This window comes from Miniopterus schreibersii, assembly GCF_964146895.1.
Source record: "Miniopterus schreibersii genome assembly, chromosome: 17".
NCBI lineage: Eukaryota > Metazoa > Chordata > Mammalia > Chiroptera > Miniopteridae > Miniopterus > Miniopterus schreibersii.
In genome coordinates this window covers 24,163,597-24,187,212 of record NC_138117.1, presented here as the reverse complement: position 1 = coordinate 24,187,212, position 23,616 = coordinate 24,163,597, and the positions used below count along the sequence as shown (strand labels likewise).

The 23,616-nt window shown below is 35.9% G+C and overlaps 1 protein-coding gene across 1 annotated transcript; it reads left to right on the top strand.

Moving 5' to 3' along the window:
• Window positions 1-884: 884 nt before the first annotated feature.
• On the top strand, window positions 885-21,240 carry VCPIP1 (valosin containing protein interacting protein 1). Its single transcript, XM_081117089.1, has 3 exons — window positions 885-3,888; window positions 13,066-13,152; window positions 18,165-21,240. Exons 1-3 carry the CDS (start codon window positions 1,179-1,181, stop codon window positions 19,031-19,033), a joined length of 3,666 nt encoding a protein of 1,221 aa, XP_080973215.1. The 5' UTR covers window positions 885-1,178; the 3' UTR covers window positions 19,034-21,240.
• Window positions 21,241-23,616: the final 2,376 nt, after the last annotated feature.

Here is a 23,616-nt window from a genome sequence, read left to right as displayed (position 1 = left end):
GATCAAGTCATTTCTTTTCTGGACGTGTTTCCTAACAAAGTTATTACGAAGAGAAAATGATATCGTGTATGGCTATAACAGACATACATTAAGAACTTAATGATGGCTTTTATATTCTTCTGAGGGGAGGAGGTATTATTTGTACTGTAAACTACAAAGACGTACAGGGAAGGAGGAAATAAATGGCGCCTTAGCGACCCTCAGTAGAGAGGGGGGAAAAGGCAGAAAACGGGGCGTAGGCGCCTCAGTGGCTTGGAATAGCGGGAAGAATGAGAATAAAAGTGTGGCAGAAGAAAAGACATTAAGAAACACTCCGAGAATCAATCTACTATTTTTCCCCTTTTCTCTTATGACCGCCAGCCTAGGGAAGACCATTTCATTCAACTTCCCAGCCCACCATATCCCTGGACATTTATTTACTGTACCTTCTTCACTGAGAGCCTTTCACTGCCCTCCCCTTCTAGAAGTCGTGAACTTCAGACCCTCTGCTTCCGATACCCATACCCTTTAATTCTGCTTTTAACAAGCAAGCTGCCCTGGATCCTTCCCTTCGCCTAAGGAGGAAGTGAAGCTAGACGCACCGCAGTGCATCCTAGGAAAGGTGGTCTCTCACACTATTTTGCTTGGGCCCCAGAGCGGGGGAGAGGGCAAAGACGTTCCAGATAAAACTACAACTCCCGGCAGGCAACGTGAGTGACTATTTTCCATCTGCCTCCTTCCTATTGCCTTCCTCTTCCTCCTCTCAGCGGACGCTGAACCGCCTGGCCTCTCGGTACTTGTAGTTCTTATAAGCCTAAGATTCTAGCATCCGATGGCCAAGAGAAAGGCTGGAAGACTCTAATTCCCAGAGGGCAGAGCGGAAGTTGCGCCTGCGCACTCTCAGTGAGGGCGTGTGTGTCTGTGTGTCTGAGGAGAGAGAGCGAGAGTGAGTGAGTGAGTGTGAGTGCGGGGTAGGGTGGTGGCCGTTACGTTCGGGGCAACGGCTTCGGCAGTGGAGAAGTAAGAAGAGAAACAACGTCCGGCGCTTCCGCCTTCGCCTAGGAGGAGGAGGAGCTGGTAGGGAAAGGAAAGTGATTCTCCCTGGGCCTGCACTAGACCGAGTTGGGCCGGTCGGGGTCTGGGCTATGAGCCTTTGAGGGTCGCTTGGGACGCGGAACGAGGCTCGAGAGCCGAGAGCTATGTCTCAGCCGCCGCCGCCGCCTCCGCTGCCGCCGCCGCCGCCTCCCCCTGAGGCTCCGCACACCCCGTCGTCCCTGGCCGCGGCGGCGACTGCTCCGGGGGTGCTCTCGAAGCGGAGAGACCGGAGAATCCTCTCCGGGAGCTGCCCAGATCCGAAGTGCCAGGCGCGTCTGTTCTTCCCGGCCTCCGGTTCTGTCAGCATCGAGTGTACCGAGTGCGGACAGCGGCACGAGCAACAACAGCTGCTGGGGGTGGAGGAGGTGACCGACCCCGACGTAGTGCTACACAACCTGCTGCGGAACGCGCTGCTGGGGGTTACAGGGGCACCCAAGAAGACCACGGAACTGGTAAAGGTGATGGGCCTCTCCAACTACCACTGCAAATTGTTGTCGCCCATTTTAGCTCGCTATGGAATGGACAAACAGACGGGCCGGGCTAAGCTTCTCCGGGACATGAACCAGGGCGAACTGTTCGATTGCGCTTTACTGGGTGACCGCGCCTTCCTCATCGAACCAGAGCATGTTAACACGGTGGGCTATGGCAAGGACCGCTCCGGAAGCCTCCTATATTTGCATGACACCCTTGAGGACATCAAGCGGGCCAATAAAAGTCAGGAATGCCTCATTCCAGTGCATGTGGACGGGGATGGACACTGCCTGGTGCATGCTGTGTCCCGGGCTCTAGTAGGCCGGGAGCTCTTCTGGCATGCCTTGAGAGAGAATCTGAAACAGCACTTTCAGCAGCACCTGGCCAGATATCAAGCCCTGTTCCATGACTTCATTGATGCTGCTGAGTGGGAAGACATTATCAATGAGTGTGACCCTCTGTTTGTACCGCCTGAGGGTGTTCCCTTGGGTCTGAGGAACATCCACATATTTGGCCTTGCAAATGTGTTACATCGCCCTATTATTCTGTTAGATTCTCTCAGTGGCATGAGAAGCTCTGGTGATTATTCAGCCACCTTTCTGCCTGGGCTCATCCCTGCAGAGAAGTGCACCGGGAGAGATGGTCATTTGAACAAACCAATCTGTATTGCATGGAGTAGCTCTGGTAGAAACCATTATATCCCCTTGGTAGGCATAAAAGGGGCTGCTTTGCCCAAACTGCCTATGAATTTGCTTCCTAAAGCATGGGGTGTGCCTCAGGACCTCATTAAAAAGTACATCAAACTTGAGGAGGATGGTGGTTGTGTTATTGGAGGAGACAGGAGTCTGCAGGATAAATACTTACTTAGGCTTGTTGCTGCTATGGAAGAAGTCTTTATGGACAAACATGGTATCCACCCTAGTTTGGTTGCTGATGTTCATCAATATTTCTACAGGAGGACTGGGGTGATAGGAGTTCAGCCTGAAGAAGTCACAGCAGCTGCTAAAAAAGCAGTAATGGATAATCGCCTTCACAAATGTTTGCTCTGTGGTGCCCTTTCTGAACTTCATGTTCCTCCAGAGTGGTTGGCTCCGGGAGGGAAACTGTATAACCTGGCAAAAAGTACCCATGGACAGCTGAGGCCTGACAAAAATTATAGCTTTCCCTTGAACAATTTGGTTTGCTCGTATGATTCAGTGAAAGATGTTTTGGTACCAGACTATGGATTGAGTAGCCTAACAGCTTGTAATTGGTGCCATGGCACATCTGTGCGGAGGGTCAGAGGAGATGGTTCTATTGTGTACTTGGATGGGGACAGAACTAATTCGAGGTCCACTGGTGGCAAATGTGGTTGTGGATTCAAACATTTTTGGGATGGTAAAGAGTATGACAATCTACCAGAAGCTTTTCCTATTACTTTGGAATGGGGTGGCAGAGTGGTCAGAGAAACAGTATATTGGTTCCAGTATGAAAGTGATTCATCTTTGAATAGTAATGTTTATGATGTTGCAATGAAACTTGTTACCAAGCACTTTCCTGGTGAATTTGGGAGTGAAATCCTAGTTCAGAAAGTTGTCCACACTATATTGCATCAGACTGCCAAAAAGAATCCTGATGATTATACTCCTGTAAATATAGATGGTGCTCATGCCCAAAGAGTTGGAGATGTACAAGGACAAGAGTCAGAGTCTCAGCTCCCAACTAAAATTATTCTTACTGGACAGAAAACAAAAACTTTGCACAAGGAGGAGTTAAACATGAGTAAAACTGAAAGAACTATTCAACAGACTATTACGGAACAGGCTTCTGTAATGCAGAAACGGAAAACAGAGAAGTTAAAACAAGAACAAAAAGGGCAACCCAGGACTGTTTCTCCTAGTGCCATTCGTGATGGTCCGTCCTCTGCACCTGCTACCCCCACTAAGTCTCCCTATTCACCAACAACTTCGAAAGAGAAGAAGATCCGAATAACAACCAATGATGGACGACAGTCCATGGTTACACTTAAGTCTTCAACAACCTTTTTTGAACTTCAGGAAAGCATAGCCAGAGAATTCAACATTCCTCCATATTTACAGTGTATTCGGTATGGCTTTCCTCCTAAAGAGTTAATGCCACCCCAGGCAGGAATGGAAAAGGAGCCAGTTCCTTTACAGCATGGGGACAGAATTACAATAGAGATTCTAAAAAGTAAAGCAGAAGGTGGTCAGTCTGCTGCAGCACACTCGGCCCACACTGTGAAACAAGAAGAGATTGCTGCTACTGGTAAACTGTCATCTAAGGAACTTCAGGAGCAAGCTGACAAAGAAATGTACTCCTTATGTCTTTTAGCAACATTAATGGGTAAGATGAATTTAACTCAGATGCTATTTCTTAACCTAATTGTGAATATAATACACTTCTGTTTTTTGTGGGGAAAAATCTGTGGTCAACATAAAAACTAATTATATTTTAGGAAAAAATGATTTTCTGTATCTTTTTGACAGTTATTGGCTAGATATTAGTGTGATTCTCTATTGAGTAAATATTAGGAAAACATAACTAAGAAAGTGAAAGTAGTCCCTTAACTGTCACCAGATTATTTAAGTATAACTTAATTCTTTTAAAAAAAAATTTTAATTGAAATTATTGGGGTGACATTGGTTAATAAAATTATATAGGTTTCAGGTGTACAATTTCATAATAAATCATCTCTATGTTGTATAGTGTGTTCACCCCAATAGCATATTCTCCTTTTAAATAGGCATGTAATGTATCCATTAAAGCCTTTTTCATTTCCCCCCTCTCTCGGCTCTATTGAGCCTGCCCACCTTTCTTTTATTTTTAAATTTTGCTTTCCTGCATGTCATGTGATTTCAGGACTTCCTGTTTGATGAATTGCAGTTTCTGGTGTTTTTATTCAGACTGCACTCCCACGTGATAGTCTCTTTCCTCCATTTCCCATTCTCCCTTTCCCAGTTCATCACATTTTTCTTATTTGTACATAAGGATTTGTGTTCAAGTAATTTCCTTACTCAGTGACTCTTTGCCATAATTGTAATGAACTGTTGTAACTCAAAAGAAACATGAACAGATGTAGATGTTAATGAGGTTGCTTAAGAAGCATTTCTTTTTAGTAATGAAGCATAAATTAAAGGAAAATATATTATCAACAGAATATGTAATTTAAAGGTTTAGATTATTTGAGATGTGATCCAGTGGTGCACTTTTTACATTTTCACTTGCTTAATCTATGTTTTAAAATTAGTGTTAATATGTTTTACATAATAAGGCTTACAGTAGAAGTAAAATTTAGATATATTACATAGTAGAAAGGCCTTATTTTTGCTGAGATTAGAGCTTTCAGCTAGAAAAGTGATCTAGGTTTTGATTCTGTTTCCCAAGAGTACTTAAATATCAGTGAATTGGACCTTGACTTTCCAAAATGAAGATTGATTATTCTTGGCTTGTTAAATTAGGGGGCCTAGTAGTTAATAGGAGATCTCAAAACCCTGTACAAATTTATAACTTTATGTTGCTGATTTTATTTTGGCACACATAGTCATTGAATTGGTATGTCAAGAAATGTAGTGGGCACTTTATATATTTCTGTCTCAGAGTTTTTAGTTTCTTAGAGATTGTATGGAATAGAGGAAATATTGTATGATCTTTGGAGTCAGAAAGACCTAGAATTTTAATCTCATCTCCACTACTTATTAACTCAGTGATTTCAAGTAGGCTGCTTAACTTCCAGGTACTTCAATTAATTGCCTTCTCTATACAAAGTACCCCTTGTAGTTGGTATACAGGGTAACAGTATATTACACCTAGAACTCTGAAAATTAAATAACATTAGCACAAAATGGATAAAATTAGATATATGCAGAAGGCACTTAAAAAAAAAAAAGCAACCTCCTAGATCAAAAACAGGAAAGAGGAGGTCTTCCTCAATAGAATATGAACTCTTGAGGATGTGGCTCAGATTATAAAGAATCTTGGATGCTCAGCACCTACTATAGTGCTCTGCAGGTAACAGGCACTTTGAAATGTTTTTGATTGAATTAAGTTGATGACATTAACATGTCTAAACAAAGGGTGCACCAGCAGAAATGGAATGAATGGTCGACACTGAACATTGAAAAAGAGTTGAAAAGCAGAATTTGGCCCTTTATACACTGCTGTACAAAAGGAAAAGATAAATCATCTGTGGTTCATGAAAATTCTGGTAACTAGGAAGGTAATCTCCCTATTTAGGGGCAGGAATATGTGGTGGTCCTCACCATGGTCTGGATGAAAGATCTGTATCCCTTTACTGATTTCATATTCATCAAGCATCAATTCTGATCATTGATTTGGCTTTCTGATATAAATGTTGATGAACAGTTGAAAGTGCAAATGAGGATTGTGTGGCATGGGTGAGATTGTTATCAGCAATCTAAAAGTCTGGTCAGTAGGATAATATATTTTGTAACAAAAATTAGTACAGTATAATTCTGGCTTATAATTAGCCACTTTTTAATTTTGGTTTGAAGTTCCTGAACCTGAATATCTGAGTAATAGACTGGACTGCAATGAGTTCATCAAGATAACGTCTTCCTGTTATGATCCCTTCCCTCTTCACCTCCACTGTATGTTGCAGCCCTTACAAACCACACATTTCTTTAAGCCTTCTTCCACTCCAGACATGAAATTTAAGCATCAAAAGAGTGTTTTGCTAATTTTATAGTGGTAACACTTGAGAGACTTTCTGCTTTCAAGTATTAAGACAGTGCCTGTCCTGTATTAATCCCTCCATAAATATTAGTTTTCTACCTCTAATTCTCTTATAACTGTATTTGAATTATATAGAGATACTCTTAAAAAGTGGTGTGTTTGTAAGTATATCAACTTGGGGATAGTTATATACACGCAATCTTATGTGAAGAGTGCTGGGAAACTATTGCTGTTTAGATTGGAGTGGGCTGGAAAATGGAAAGTTACAGGGCTTATTTAGAAAATTTCAAGTTTCAAAGTGCAGAAATTATTTTGTGAATTACCAAATGTGAACTAAGCTGCTGATATGTTGCTTTAGAAAATAGCTCATCAAGCTTTATGCTGTTCAAACAGCTGGCTCCTTCTCATGTAGGTTTAGGTTTAAATACTACTTTCTTCAGAGGCTTTCTCCTCCTGATAACCTTATATAAGGTCTTGAGAGACCCTTACTAACCACTCTGAGTAGGTACCCTCTATCATTACATCCTCTTCATTTCTCCCTGAGTACCCATAACAAGTTTTCATTATATTTTTGTTGGTTTACTTACTAATTTGCCTCCCCCACTGTATTATAAACTCCACAAAAGAGACAGTAGCCTGCTTTACTCACTGATGAAAAACCTATCACCTAGTACAGGGCCTGACACTTATTAGGTGCCAAGAAAATGTTTGCTAAATGAATTAATGCAGATTATTTCAGCAAAAGGAATGTCTGCTGTGAGTTAGAGACTGTTAGAGGTACAAAGATGAATGAGACACAGTCCTTGCCTTCCATAAACTTACCTGCAGGATCCCAACTGAGGTTATCCCATACTTTTATAGCTTTTGTTTTCATTATATAGCCTTTATATCTTCATTAAATAGGCTGAATGCTTGATAGTCAGGGACATATGCTTTTCCTTTCATTATTTTTAAGTAGAATATTTATTAAATAGAATTTATTTATATCAAGACATTAAGTAAGTACATGCGTCTTTTGCTTAGTATAAACAATTCATGGAACTAGTCACTTTAATCTTATGATGGTAGTTTTAAAATGAAATAATATTTTATCTGTAAATATTTCACATCTGCTTTATCCAGACTACTTGCAGGTTACTGAACAATTTTTGTAGACTGTAGTCTTTATTACTTATATAGTATTGGAGTGACTCTAACTCTGGTTATTGAGTTTTCTAGTTGACCACTTTTTTGTGGATTTTCTTTTGTGGTAGATATGATAGATGGTACATCATCCACCATAAATACTAGGCTAATTTATTTTTTCTTAGTATTGTATTCTACTGAGTTTCTAGTTAATTTTCTTTTTCAAGAAATAAAGACAGGTTTGTGAAAAACAGAATTTGTCAGTTGGAGTTGCTTTAATGGTGTTAGATTACTTGTGATATTTATCCCACTCACTATAAAGTTTAGCGACCTTTCAGGTATTGAGAAACTTTGTTTGATTTTTGTGTACTTTCTATCTTCCTGAAAAAAAAAGTTTGAATTTTTAATATATATATATTTTTAATCCTCACCCGAGGACATGCTGAGAAAGAGATAGAGAAAGAAAGAGAGAGAGAGAGAAAGAAAGAGAGAGAGAAAAAAAAAAGAGAGAGAGAAAGGGAAAGAAGGAAGATCAGTTGGTTTCCTTTTGTACTTGCCCCTACCAGGGATTGAACCCGCAATCCAAGCATGTGCCGTGACCGGGAATCGAACTGGCAACCTTTTGGTGCACAGGAGAACACTCAGCAAACTGAGGCACTCTGGCTGGGCTAATAAACATTTTTTAAAGTGCACAATTACTTTGTAATTTCACAGTGCCTATTGTTGTTATAACTGCCTTAGGATTTTTCAGAATTACACCTGGGGTTCAGACACTTATGTTTTAGATGACATTGGGTCTGAGTATCATTATTGCATCTTGATCTTTTTTTCTTCAAATATTGGATGAAGGACAGTTTCAAATCTAGTTAGTAGTTAATTCATATTATTATTATTTACATGCCATCTGATCACTCTTCTAATTGATTTATATGCAACATATTTCTAGTGGAGCAGTCATAAAGTTGATTTAACAATAATGCATATAGCCCAGCCAGTGTGGCTCAGTGGTTGAACGTTGACCTATAAACCAGGAAGTAACAGTTCAATTCCCGGTCAGGGCACATGCTGGAGTTTCCGGCTTAATCCCCAATAGGGGGCATGCAAGGGGCAGCTGATCAGTGACTCTCATCTTTTTTTTTTTTTTTTAAATATATCTTTATTGATTTCAGAGAGAGGAAAGGGGAGGGGGAGAGAGAGACAGAAACATCAATGATGAGAGAGTCATCCATCAAGCCCACAACCGGGCATGTGCCCTGACTGGGAATTGAACCCTGATCGCCTGGATCCCAGGTCGACGCTCAACCGCTGAGCCACGCCCTGCCGGGCTCTCTCTCATCTTTGATGGTTCTTTCTCTCCCTCCCCCTCCCTTCCTCTCTCCGAAATCAATAAAAACAGTAATAAAATAATGCATATAGATGTATCTTAAGATAAATGTGTATGTTATAAATGGTGATTTTATACTATCAACTCTGAAGATTAAGGTAACATTTGAGTGTGTTCCTTTCTGTACTCAGCTACTTTGATACCTTTTGTTTTTCATATTTTTTCAATTACAAGATAATATTTTTTAAAATTCAAAGAATTCAAGTATGTGTAAAGTAAAATATGATAGTTGTCTTTAACATTTGCGCTCCCCAAAGGATCAGATTCTGTGTGTGTACACATTTACACCTAGGTTTGTATACACGTATGTGTATGATAAATGCATCTTTTAATGCTGATGATGACACTTAATGGGCTGTATACACTCAAAGGACTGAGTAAAAGGAAGAAACAGGCGTGCATTTCTTAGAAAAGGTTTTGACTGCTGATCAGGTAGATATATTTTTAGATGGACGGATCGGTAGGAAGAGTGGAGAGATGACAACAATTCTTTTAGCTAATGAATACCTTTAGGATCCTTTCTTATAGAAATAGTCCCATGTTCCTGGTTTAAATTAACATTTTGGTCAGTTTATTTTATGGTCGTAGATACTTGAGTTCAGAGCTAATTTTAGGTACTTTTGGGCTGAGTCTTTAAAAATATATTTCATAATTTTTTAAATTTATTCACTTGCTTCACAAATTGCAAAGTAGAAACTTCAAATTACCTTTTTAAATATCTAAAGTTAGAAAATTGGAATGACTACCTTTTAAACTCACTTTTAATGCCATGATTATATTATTAGTAGTAAAAGTTAGAAAAATATATTTTTTAAAATGTCCCATTTTAATATACTTTTTAAAATTAAAAAATTACTTGTTTAAGAGAAAAAACTGTCAGATAAACCAAAAGAAAAACCATTCGTAATGTCCTGCCATATATAACTACTGCTCAGGTAGGAGAACTGAAGACTATCAGGAGGAAGGATTTGAGGAAGATAGGGTGTGAATAGAAGTTATCTATGTTGGTGATGTAGACTTTTTTTCTACATGCATACAATATGTTGAATTTAAGTATTTTACTTTTGTACTATGAAGAAACAATTAAATTATGAAGTAGAACTAATTGGAAACTTAAGAAACATGAATTAATAAAATATATGCTTGATGATTTACCAAATGTTTCTATTCTCTTAGAGTTTGCTTTCTAATGAATTGTTGAAAAATAATTCTGCCCCCCTTTTTAAGATCTACTCTCTTAGCAACTTTCAGATATGCAGTATTATTAACTATAGTCACCATGCTGTACATTATATCCCATAGCTTATTTATTTTATAACTAAAAGGTTGTACTTAAAAGTCTTTCCTTTTCTTTTGCTATGATTTTGTTCTGCTAGATTGATGAACAGGTACGATTATTACCATTAGTTTTATCTTATCCATAACATTGAAGAACAGTTATCATTGTGCTGCTTCAGTTAGTTTTTTCAGGACTTCTTTTATAACTTGTTAAAAGGAAAAAAACTCATTTATACAATTCATTCATATACATTCATTCAACAGATGCTAAGAGTGCTACTGTTGAGCACTGGGCCAGGCTTTGTGAATATAAAGTCAGGTAGGCCACTGACCTTTTCCTGACTCTGAAAAGCTTCTGCTCAGAAGGGGAGCAAAAAAGCAAACTAAATTAACCTGCAGTGTGGTATTCTTACGCATTGGAGCAGCGAGGAAGGTTCCTACCTAACCACCACTCTGAAAAATCCTAGAGGAAGTGACACCTAAAGTTTTATTTAAAATTTATTGAGGTAACATCAGTTAATAAGATTATATAATTTTCAGGTGTACAGCATAAGTTGATATTTGTAGACTCTATTATGTGTTCACCACCCAACCTCTAGATTCCTTTTGTTACCATGTATTTGATCCCTTTTACCCAATTTGCTCTCCCCCTAGCCCGCTTTCATTCTGGTAACCACCATTCTGTTGTATGTATCTCTGAGTTTTGTTTGTTTGTTCCTTTTGTTTTATATTCCCTGTATTAATGAAACCATACGTTTTTTGTCCTTTTCCGTTTGATCTATTTCACTTAGCATAATACCCTCAAGATCCACCCATTATTGCCAAATGGCAATAATTTATCTTTTCAATGGCTGAGTAGTAGTTCACTGTTTGTGTATTTACATATATATTTATATACCTATGTAGATACATAAGAAATGTCATTTTTCTTACTAATATTTAGGTGGCCAGTTCTGAGGAATTCACTGTTTGGTATCTGTTCAGATTTTTACCAAAAATATTAAGCACTATCATATAATTTTTAAATTTATTTTCCAAGTAAATGATATTCTAGAGTATTTTATAAAATAGTAAGTACATTTAAAATAACATTGGCGTGGCTCAGCAGGTTAGCGTCAACCAAGGATCCAGGAGATTGCGGTCCAATTCCCAGTCGGGGCACACACCCTGGTTGCAGGCTTGATCCCCAGTTGGAGGCTTGCAGGAGGCATCCAATCAGTGACGACTCTCTCATCATTGATGTTTCTATCTCTCTCTCTCCCTCTCCCTTCCTCTCTCTGAAATCAATAAAAATATATTTAAAATAAAGATAACATTGATAGTAACTAAATGAAAGGTTATGACCATAGAAATGATTTATCCAAATAAAGTTTAATTAGTTAATTAAACTTAAATATAACCACATTTAAGTCAAATACAGTCATATTTAAGTTTAAACTTAAATATAGCCATATTCTAGTAGTACTGTATCATTAGTAAGTGAAGTGTTTATGTGTAAGTAAATGTTCTAGTTCACTGAAATTTTAAAATTTTTTATTCTTTAAAGTAATATGCTAAGTAACTTTAGCCAACTGCCATGCAAATTCATATTACTGTTTATGAATGTGGAAAGAGGCTGGAGCTCTGTGAGACTGTAGGTATATAGTGATTATTTCATCAATAACCTTTCAAAGCTCAGATCTGATAGTATAATCTTCTAGAAGGAAAGAGAAAAGTTAACCTTTCTTTAAAAATTGATGTTAAAAGTCCTGATTGTGAAAGTTTTACTGTACATTATCAGATTAGAAACAATGAAAGTATAAAGAAACAAAGCAACCACAACCAAAAGTAACTTCATGTTTCTTCCATTCTTTATTAACTTCTTGAACAGTGATTATCATTCTTAACTTTTTTTTTAATTTTTTTTAATTTTTTTTTAAGAATATATCTTTATTGATTTCAGAGAGAGGAAAGGAGAGGGAGAGAGAGAGATAGAAACATCAATGATGAGAGAGTCATTGATCGAGCCCGCAACCCGGGCATGTGCCCTGACCGGGAATCGAACCCCAATTGCCTGGATCCTAGGTTGACGCTCAACCGCTGAGCCACGCCCAGCCGGGCTTAACTTTTTATTTGAAACTTCTTATTGAACTAGGCACTGTCAAAGAATGTTCTTGAAAAAATGTTTTTGTGAAATCGTGGCTTGCTTGTGGATTTTTTGTGGACTTCTAAAAGTTATTCTAAATCTCTTCAAGTTAGTTTCTCTCTAAATTTCTATTTTAAAAAGACCAGTTTGGAACAACATACAACATTAATTACTTATCTTTGACCTACCTATTTACTTTTCTTCCTAGCCCCTTTCATCTGTTTTTATTTGGCTTTAACATAAATTTGGAAAATACAATTTTATATTATTCTTTTATAAATTATCTTAGTATCTTTTGAGCTGTATTGAGTTTTCAGATCTATTTTATTTAATATACCCAGTATTGACATAAGTAGTTTTAAAGACATTTTTGAATTAGCTCCTACATTTTAAAATTGAGAGAGTTGTCCAGCCAGTGTGGCTCAGTTGGTTGAGTGTCCTCCTGTGCACCAGGAGGTCACTGGTTCAGTTTCTGGTTAGGGCACATGCCCTGGTTGTGGGCTCAGTCCCCAGTAAGGGGTGTGCAGGAGGCAGGCAATTGATGTTTCTCTCCATCCATGTTTCTAGCGCCTCTCTCCCTCTCTCTCTCTGAAATCAATAAAAACATATTTAAAAATAGATAAGTAAAAATGGAGACAATTCACATTAAAAACCCAGATTTCTGGCTTCTCTTGAAAAGCTGTTTTGTTTTGAAACAGTGGGCCTACATTTTTCCATGACAGCAGTTGGCAGTGGCTGCCAACTTTAGATTTGTCATGCATTTCCTAGTGTGCTATAGCTTCATTACTCCATATCATCTCCCTATATGTTATACCAGGCGCCTTGCAATCTCTGTTAGTGGCTAATCCATACGAAAACAACCCTGGGTTGAACAATTTTATTTGTTGCTAATACTGTATCTGTTTTTATCTTACAGGAGAAGATGTATGGTCTTATGCAAAGGGGCTTCCTCACATGTTCCAACAGGGTGGCGTATTCTACAATATTATGAAGAAAACCATGGGTATAGTCAATTTCTGATTTTATTTTTAGATAATATCTTCACTTAAGCTGTTATAAGATTAAGAAAGTTCAGATAGTATTCTTCTAAAACTATTTCCAGTGTTAATTTTAGATATGTATTCTTATTTAGCAACCTGCCTAATTAAAATGGATTATTATCCTGAAATGGTCAGCTGCGTTTTCTGCTATATTACTAAAAATCTCCTATCACTTTCTTGCTCCTGTTTTTTCATTTAAATTATGTATATGATTCTTAACAACTAAAGACCAATTGTGAAATTAGAAGCAATTTGGTTATAATGCTAGTGACTATCTCGGAACCAGATTAATATAGTTTGTTGTTGTTTGTTTTGGCAGTGATTATTATACATACCCCAGTGCTTTCTGAATTTTAGGAAACAGCTCATTTACATTCTACTTCTTTTCATACTATGTATGCTTTGTTTGTAAAAGCATATGTGAGTATATAACTGTATCTTCATAGTTTTAAGGTCTGAAGAGAGAGGATGCCAGTGTGTGTGTTTGGAATGCACATGTCTTTTAAGAAATTTGATGTGAATGCTTTTGACCTCAGACTTTATCACTCTGGCTTATCTCACCTCTTCATCTACCTGATCTCAGTAGACATTAAGTGCATAATCTCTATTTTATGGTTTTTATCTCTCTCTTTTTTTTCATTCTTAACCCTACCCCACTCACCCCAACTTGGCTGTTGTAGAAATGTTCGAACATATATAAAGTAGTAACAATAATAGTATGATGAGCCTCTATTTACCCACCACCCAGCTTCAACAGTTATCAGTACATTTCTATCCCCATCTCAACTGGGATATTATAAAATAAATCCCACACATGATATGATATCATCTGTAAGAACTTTAGTTTAACTCTTATGGTTATTTTTCTTTAATAACCACAATACCATTATCACATTTAAAAAATATAACCAAATATCAGTGTTTAAATTTCCTTGATTTTTGATTGTTGAAAAAATTTTTTATTTAATTGGGGACCGAAATATAATTTACATATAGTAATATTCACCCTTTTTAGGTATACAGGTATATATACATATATTTTGACAAGCATAGTCATGTAACTACCACTACAATAAAGATAGGATGACTGTAATATAATGGAATTATGCTGTATACTTTCTCTGTGACTTGCTTCTTTTATGCATTATATTTTCAGATTCATTCATGTTGACAGGTTCAACTATAGTTCATTTTCACTGTTGCATAGTATTCTATAGTATCACTTTAATATAGTTCATCCATTGTTCTGATGCATTTTTGGGTAGCTTACAGTTTGGGGATGTAAGGAAGAATATAGCTATAAATATTAGTATACATGTCTTTTGGTGTATACGTATAATGGAATTGTTGATACGTTATATAAAAATTTTAATGCATCTTGATTCTTAAAATTCAAAGGACAATATAACTTATGATTATGCTTAAAGGGACCACAACACTTAAAGTATTTGCATTGACTTTTTAATGCATATTTTAAGTTTTTAAATAATGTAAAAAGTCTAGAAACTGTAGAAGTGGGAAACAGCACCTGTAATATTAAAATGTTTGTCATGTACATACTTTTTTGGGCATGATTGTAATTATAGTACTTAGATTTGTTTCCTGCTATTTTGTCATCATGCATATTTTACTGTATATTATGAGGCATCATAGGTTTCTTATTTATATCAATATTAGTAGCTGCATATTACTTCCATCAGGTAGATATACCATAATCATTCTCTTCTTGTTGAAAGCTTATATTGTTTCCAGTGTTTTATTGTAGATAATACTGTGATGAACTTGTGTGGGACTATGATTCTTTCCAGGGATAGTCAAGGGAAAGCATCATAATAGCAGCCTGGAAACAATTACAAAACCTTTTTAACCTTAAAGAGGAAGTAACTATTGATTGCCTAATTTATATTAGACACTGTGGTATGTGCTTTGCATGTTTTCTCATTTAATCCTGAAATAATCAGTGAAATGAGTAGTATATCCATCATTATACTCACCTGATTGAATTATAATGATCTGTGTCTATCAGTCTCTTAAGAATTAAATTTAATTTTGAATCATCAGGGTTTATTTTAGTGCCTGGCACATAGTGAGTCTCAATAGATGTTATCTATTAAAATGAATATTTAAAAGCTTTGCCTAGGTAGGTCCCTGACCTTACTTTAAAATTCTCTTCTTTGCTACTGTTGTTTCCTGAGCCATGGTTTATAATATGTGAGGTAGGGGATTAGTAGACAGTACACTGATTCCAGGGTTGTGCCTGAAAGGTGCTATTTAAACCACATTTCTGATTTTAATTGTTGTGTGTCTGTTTTTGCCATTTATCTCAGACAAAAATGTGCCAAAAGGAAATTCTAGTTGGATTTTTATTAATTGATACTTCACTTATCATTGAAATGAATGTTTATCTGAATTACTTTGTGTTATTTATTCACTTGCATTTTAGTTCTTTCCTCTGGTTATTTGGAGTACTCACAATCAGATACATTAGAGCCACTCTAGCTTTTTCCAGTAGCTTTTTTTTTAAACTATTCTTTAAAAAATATATATATATCTTTATTGATTTCAGAGAGAGGAAGGGAGAAAGAGAGATAGAAACATCAGTGATGAGAGTTGTCATTGATTGGCTGCCTCCTGCACGCCCCCAACTGGGGATCTAGCTGGCAACCTGGGCATGTACCCTGACTGGAAATCAAACTGTGATCACCTGGATCATAGGTTGATGCTCAGCTGCTGAGCTATGCCCAGCCAGGCTTAACTGTTCTTAATAACCTACAAGTCTGAAGACAACCCGAATGCCCGCAAAACATTTCAGAGTTCACTCATCCTCCCCCTCCATAAATTTGTATAGTACTTACTAACAATTTCTTTTTTAACTGGCTTGCTTTTGCCTTTATATTTTGCCATAAATATAACCATATGTACCGTATACTATTAAACGTTCTCTACTTTCTTTTAACATAGAAAATCTGTGGCTTCGTAAAATTTGAAAACCCATATTTTTGCATACTCGGAGTATAATTAGAGTGACAAATTTAAAATGTAAGTTGTATTGGATAGTTTAAAACACACATGTAATTTTTTTATATTCAGACTGCAAAAATTGTAAAGTTTTTTTTTTAATCCTCACTCGAGGATATTTTTTCCATTTCTTTTCAGAGAGAATGGAAGGGAGACAGAGAGAGAGAGAAACATCAACGTGAGAGAGAGACATTGATTGGTTGCTTCCCACATGTGGACCCCAACCGGGGCTGGGGACTGGGCCTGCAACTGAGGTATGTTCCCTTGGCTGGAATTGAATCCAGGACCCTTCAGTCTCTGGGTCAGCTCTAACCACTGAGCCAAACCAGCCAAGGCAAAAAGTATAAAGTTTTGAAATACCAGATAGTGAGACCAACTGCTGTTCAACTGGAAAGTAAAGAGAAGCCTGCTTTAAGGTTCTGTCTTCGACTGCTGCATTAGTTAACTATCAGAAGTAAATTTCAGTGGGCCATTCTGAGGAGCATCCATAACTCAGACTCATTCCTCCAGGGAAGAATAAGAGTAGTAACATGAAATACACCTATTTCAAAGAAATTGAATTGAATAAAATCTTTTAAATTTATTGTGACAAAATATCTGTTCTTAAAATTATACTGAAGTCACAGCACATTAATCTTAGCTTTCCTACGTGTGCCCCATAAGTACTACTTTAACTATGGAATATCTTATTTTGAAAGTTTATGTTTATTTGTGAAAAATATATACCTATGTCATACTGAGAAAACAGCTTTTTTTCTGGTATTCTGTAGTTCAATAGAGTTACTTATTTTTATTTTATTTTATATTTTTAAATTTTATTTTTGTTTAAAATATTACAGATATCCCTTTTTCTCCCCAATGACCCATTCCACCCTGTCCCATCCCCCTCCCCCTCCCCAGTCCTCCTCCCCACCATTGTCCATGTCCTTGGGTTGTGCATATGTGCATATAAATTCTTTGGTTACTCTCTCCCCCCTCCACCCACCCGCCCTCCTCCATCCCTCTGACATTCGTCAGTCTCATCTATGCTTCCATATCATTGAATCTATTCTGTTCATCAGTTTATTAAATTCTTTAGATTCCACATATAATCGAGATCATGTGATGTTTGTCTTTCTCTGCCTGGCTTATTTCACTTAGCATAATTTTCTCCAGGTCCATCCATACTGTCCCAAAGGGTATGAGCTTCTTCTTCTTTACAGCTGCGTAGTATTCCGTGGTATAAATGTCCCACAGCTTTTTTATCCACTCATCTACTGATGGAGTTACTTATTTTTAATTCTATCCACTCATCTACTGATGGAGTTACTTATTTTTAATTCAACACTCTGCAACATGTTTGCATAACACTTTGCCCTAATGGATATTTTTACAAGGCTTATAATTTGAGTTTTAGTAAATGAAAGTATATTTTTCTTACTGCTTTACAATAAGCCATTGCTTTACTAACACTATTGCTGGTTTTTTTCTTATAACTTAGCTGTTTGTTTCCATCCCTTTTCCTAACTTTGTGGTAGGTTAATGATATATATGTATATATATATAATCATCTAGCCATATTTGCTTTATGTCTCTTTATACAGATACATAGGTAATATGTGTATATATATTTTGCTGAGCCATTTGAGGATTAATTAAAGGTATCATGACATTTTGCTTTTAAATATTCAACAAGTATCTTTCAAAATTTAACAAGAACATTCTCTTATATAAGCACAATGCAAAAATGATATAGTCTTTTAAACATTATCTCCCCAGGTACTACTTTAAGGCCTATGGTGATGTTTCTTTTTTGTAATAGTATTAAATTCTGTTAATATTTTCTAATTATTTTCTAATTTTGTCTTGAAACTGTTACCTGTAAATTATTGAAAATTTACTATTTCACCTAAAATTGTTCTTACTGTACTTTTAAAAGTAACATTTTAATATGTTAAATATCTTTTCCCTTCTTTAGGTATGGCTGATGGCAAGCATTGTACTTTTCCACATCTGCCTGGCAAAACCTTTGTCTATAATGCTTCTGAAGATAGACTGGAGTTGTGTGTGGATGCTGCAGGACATTTTCCCATCGGTCCTGATGTTGAAGACTTAGTTAAAGAGGCTGTAAGTCAGGTTCGAGCAGAGGCTACTACAAGAAGTAGGGAATCAAGTCCTTCACACGGGCTATTAAAACTAGGTAGTGGTGGAGTAGTAAAAAAGAAATCTGAGCAACTTCATAATGTAACTGCCTTTCAGGGAAAAGGGCATTCTCTAGGAACTGCATCCAGTAACCCACAACTTGATCCAAGAGCTAGGGAAACTCCAGTTGCAAGGAAGCATAACATAGGGACAGACTTTAGTAATAGTTCCATTAAAACAGAGCCTTCTGTATTCACAGCTACTCCTAGTAACAGTGAGCTTATTCGAATAGCTCCTGGAGTAGTTACAATGAGAGACAGCAGGCAGCTTGATCCTGATTTGGTTGAGGCCCAACGAAAAAAATTGCAGGAAATGGTTTCTTCTATTCAGGCTTCAATGGACAAGCACTTGAGGGATCAAAGTACAGAGCAGTCACCATCTGATCTTCCTCAAAGGAAAGGAGAAGTTATGAGTTCTGTGAAGTCTGGGAGCCTTCAGACTAGCTTACCTGAATCTTTTTCTTTAACTGGTGGCACTGAAAATTTGAATACAGAAACAGCTGATAGCTGTGTGGCAGAGGCACTGGGAGCAGCATTTGCCACAAGGTCGAAAGCACAAAAGGGAAATTCCGTGGATGAGCCTGAAGAGATGGATAGTCAAGATGCTGAGATGACAAACACAACTGAGCCAATGGATCACTCTTGATTTAATTAGAGGCTAATAAAGGCAGAATGTTTATTGTGAATATGTAATATTTGTTGGCTGGGCCACATAACTTGATTAGTCATTAAATATCTTGTACGTATATGATTCAAAGATTATATCTTGTTATTCAGTGCATGATAGCAAGTGTGTGATTGGCAATAGCTTTTAATATACTGCCCAGGCTGGCTCTGAATTCCTACAAATTAGTTATTAGATCTGCTGAGATGAGTTTTTTCCATATATGTGGTTCCTTGGAAGTTCTTTGTAATTTTAATTCCATGAAAGTCTTAATGTTTCAAACATGAAAATTCTCTTGCTAAATATGCTTGATTTCTAAAAAGGCTAGAACTGGGAGGGAATGAGATTTTGCTACTGTTGATGTCATCAAGGTAACCATCCCACATATTTACTATAGTGTCAAAAGATTTATGTAAATTTGAAGGTTATCAGAACTAAATTGTATCTTAAAATTCATAAAAGGATTTATTAGACACTGGGATCCCTGACATTTCTGTGAAAGTAAACATTCATAGAGATAGTATTCTTGGTGAAAATATCTTGAGACTAGAATGCAGTGATAAAACATTTTGCTGATTTGAGCAAGGTTATGGGGAAAATATCTGTTCTAGAATGATAAGGTCAATGTGATTCAGTAATGTTGCTGTTTGAGCCAACACAGCCAAATGTGTGCTCTGTTGATGATATGTTACCATTATTTTTTTAATCCTGGCCTAGTCAAGTACCACCGAATTTTTTTTCTTTAATCTTGCGGAAAAGTTGATTGCAAAATGTGGTAGAAAATATAAAAATAATGGTAGCAGTAGTTAATCTCTAATTTTCAGAGTTTGTCAGATTCAGAGACAATTTATAAATAAGAATTTATGAATGAGTTACATTGTTCTACGATTTTGATCAGTGGTATTTAAGCTTGTATATGCTAAGTGACTTTGACATCCCCCCACCCCCCCTTTTTTTTTCCTTCGAGTCTATAAGGTTTTCTTTATTTGTTGGTTTCACTTGGATTTGGATGCAAATTTTACTGCATCATACCCTGATCAACTGGGCATTTGCTTAAATAGTGTATTCATCAAATCTTTAGTGCCAGTTTCCTAAAGAAGCAGCATTCATGCTTATTCCTTAAAGAGAGAGAATGTTTATCCTGAGATTGGTATTGCACTATTTTATCCTATTTTGCAAATCTGTATTCTGAAATGTACATTTCAATCCATCTTTTTCCTCTGTTCACTGAAATTAAGTTGAATTTGAATGGATGAAAGACAAAATGTCTGTTAATACAGTCTCTTATTTAGAGCATTCAAAGCCTGACTGTCTCTGCACATGTAACAGATGCAGAATTGTGTTTTCATTCAAAGAAAATGTACATCAGAAAATATATTAAGTGTTTAAAAGTCTTAACCTGTTGATTTATGAGGAATATAGACAGTACTTTAACTTGTGTTTCCAAATAAGGGAGATTTTGTTTTTCTTTCTATGAAAGTGTCTCTGAGAATCTACTTACTAAATGAGCTAGCCCATTTTGAATAAGGAAAGAATGGAGAATCTAGACATTCGCAGGTGATAGCTGAGCAAGATGTATATTTGGATTTTACCACATTGTCACAGTTTTAAAACCATATTTTATCTCCATTCTCCTAAATTTCAAATATCTTTATATCTAAATAGTAGGAAAATGTAGAACTTTTATATTGTGCACTAGATTTGCATAAAGAACTGCAGCTACCAAACAATATTTCCTATTTAGTTAGTATAGGTGACTGCTGTGTATTAAACTAAACATTACAGATACCACTAACCACTATATTTTTGGCTTTTATAGCCATTGAAACATGCCTCCCCCCTTTTAGTTTAAATACAAGAAAACTTTAACAAGCAAATGCACTGCTTCCACGTAAATGATAGAATCACCTTTTCTTTAACAAATATTGTCTTCACCTGTTGCTTGTATGTTTAGTTAATAACTGACAGATATACTTTCATAGCATGAAGTAAAAAATATCAAACAAATTTATCTCCCTATTGAGTACTTTCATTTAGTCAAATTAGAACGTACCTGTGAACATTTAGGAAGACTTAATCTCTCACAACACTTAATTTCTGTTGCCACAGCAATGCTATTTAGAAGCCAGTTAGGTATAAATATTATAATTTGGGTTCTCCCATGATAAAGAATAAAAGGCTTGATTTTGAGAATGATTGGATTTCTTGAAATTACTTTAAAGCTGCTGAAATTTGTTTGGGGTAATGGTTTTTGCAAGGTGGACCAGGTATCATCTTTACAGAGAAGTTTTAGAACAGAATTTGTTTAAGTTCTTAAATATCAGTTTATCCTTCCATATGGTTATCATAATCAGATGCAGGACTAAAGAATGATTATTTTTTAGTAGTACTATTTGTGCTCACCACAACTTTGTGTCCAAGCTGGAGATCATACATCAGTTAAAATATTCTTAGCCCTAGATATAAGTTATAATTCAGTCCTATAAATTCTGTTTGCAGTGTTTCACTGAAAGGCAAATTGTAAATTGTTTCCTTCAATAATCCATTTTATAGGTAATCATACCAAGTTTGAATTGATGACCCAAAAGTCCATGTAGAAGATAGTATATGTCTAGAATACTGGTAATGAGAAACTGGTTGAAATTGAAGAAAAACAAGACAACTGCCAAATATAAGCTAGAATATAATGAACTCCAAGGGAATGGTTACTCAGGAACTAGTTAAAGGGCAAACATAAGATCCATTTCCTCCTCTTTCACTGTGATTCGGTATTTTATTGGAAAATGTTAGCATAATGACCTGAAAAATTTACTCTATATTTTCTGATAATTTCTAGTTTGTTTTTACAATCAAGCCTACTGCTTGCAACCTGAAATGCATCTGTGATTCCCAGCCACAGGTCCATATTGCCATTATTTTTGAGAATCTAACTTCATTGGAAATGAGCAGACTTTTGCATATGGTCTCTTACCTCAGGGAAGATCACTTGCTAGCAACTCATATACTACTAATGACAGGTTTTTGAGAATTGTACTGACATCACGTTAACTAATAAATGCAAAGTTTATAAAAGTATTTTATGTAGTTACCTAGTAATACTGGCTGCTAGTGAACATTTCTCTAAAATTTTAGACCTCACTAATTACTAATCTTTAGATATGAAATAAGCTTATAACTTCTGTCATTAATTATGATTTGGTCAATATAATGACAATATCCTAAAACATTTATTTCAGAATATCAATATAGATTTGTCTTCATTTTTCAACAGGAATTTTAATTGGCCTATACTTAAAATATAGCAGAGCAGATTTTGAGTTTCATGGTTCTCAAAACAAGTTTTCCATATTAAGATTTTCATAAAAGCCTTTGCAAAATCAGGTTAAACTCATTCCACTCATCTTAATATGAATTTAAAATGACCTTTCATAGTAGTAGTAGTGAGGTACATGCTCTAAGTAAGTTGGGTAGACATTACAAGGTTATATAATTTAACAAAATTGTACAACCTCAAGGCTCTTTACAATTAACATAAAAAGTTAATTTTTCAAACCAGAACTATTCACTTGAAAACATACTATAGTAGAATGTTTACTTAAGAAATAAAATAAGGGGAGCTATATCACCAATGTAAAATTTATAGTTAATTGTAAGTTCTGTCATTCTTAATAATTCTTTGAGATGCTAAGTGTTTCAATTCGTATTTAATAATACTTAAATCGTGGGAATTTTAATGTTTGTTCCAAGATAGCAGAAATTGTAAAAATTGTGAATTATTGGAGAATATGCCATTACTTGTATATCTGACATTTAATTTTTTAAATTATGGAGTCTACATGCTTTTGTAGTATAATATTAATACAATGATTATTCTCTTGTAAAAGAAAGGAAAACTAGTAAAAAAAAGTTTTAGTTAATGTTATCTGCTTGTGAGTATCAATTACTTAGTATTTAAATTTTTAAGGTGTTGCATACTTTTCTTTAGATTGCACAAGTCCCTTCTTGAGCCTTTATGCCTGTGGTGGAGCAATAAAAGACTGAAAAGGTTATCAATATTTTCAGGTTTATTTGACTTTAAGAGTTAGTGCCAAGAGATGGAGAGTCTACTTTTGGGAGGGAAATGCTATTTAGAATATGTAAAAATAAATAGTAATAGTGAAAATATTTGGAAAAAATAGCAAGTGCTTTAACTGCTCAATAAAGTAGAATAGATGTTACATCATCCCTAAGGCACTGGCTGTTACCCATTATTTTCTGATTTTGTGATTGCTGTATATATTCCATTTGAGTAATAAATAATTGGTAATAGTTTATTATAACTGTATAGTATAGTGTTCTACAGCACACCTCACTGTACAGTATTTGTAGTTTTCTTTTATATCAATAAAATAAAATAATACATACTGATTTACCCCTCAACTCCACATTAGCTTTTTAAAGTAATTTTTTATTCTTTTGTTTCCTGGAATTACACCTTAATTTTATTTTCAAAGAAATTTTATTGATTGATGGATTGGTTGTAGAGGGAAAGAAAGGGGGGAGAGAGGGAAACATCTATCTGTTGT

Bases quoted from the DNA above. Each gene is read 5' to 3' on its own strand.
- VCPIP1 (XM_081117089.1), top strand. From the start codon at position 1,179: ATGTCTCAGCCGCCGCCGCCGCCTCCGCTGCCGCCGCCGCCGCCTCCC. The intron at 3,889-13,065 runs GTAAGATGAATT...TTTATCTTACAG, and splicing joins TCTTTTAGCAACATTAATGG to GAGAAGATGTATGGTCTTAT. The intron at 13,153-18,164 runs GTATAGTCAATT...TCCCTTCTTTAG, and splicing joins TATTATGAAGAAAACCATGG to GTATGGCTGATGGCAAGCAT.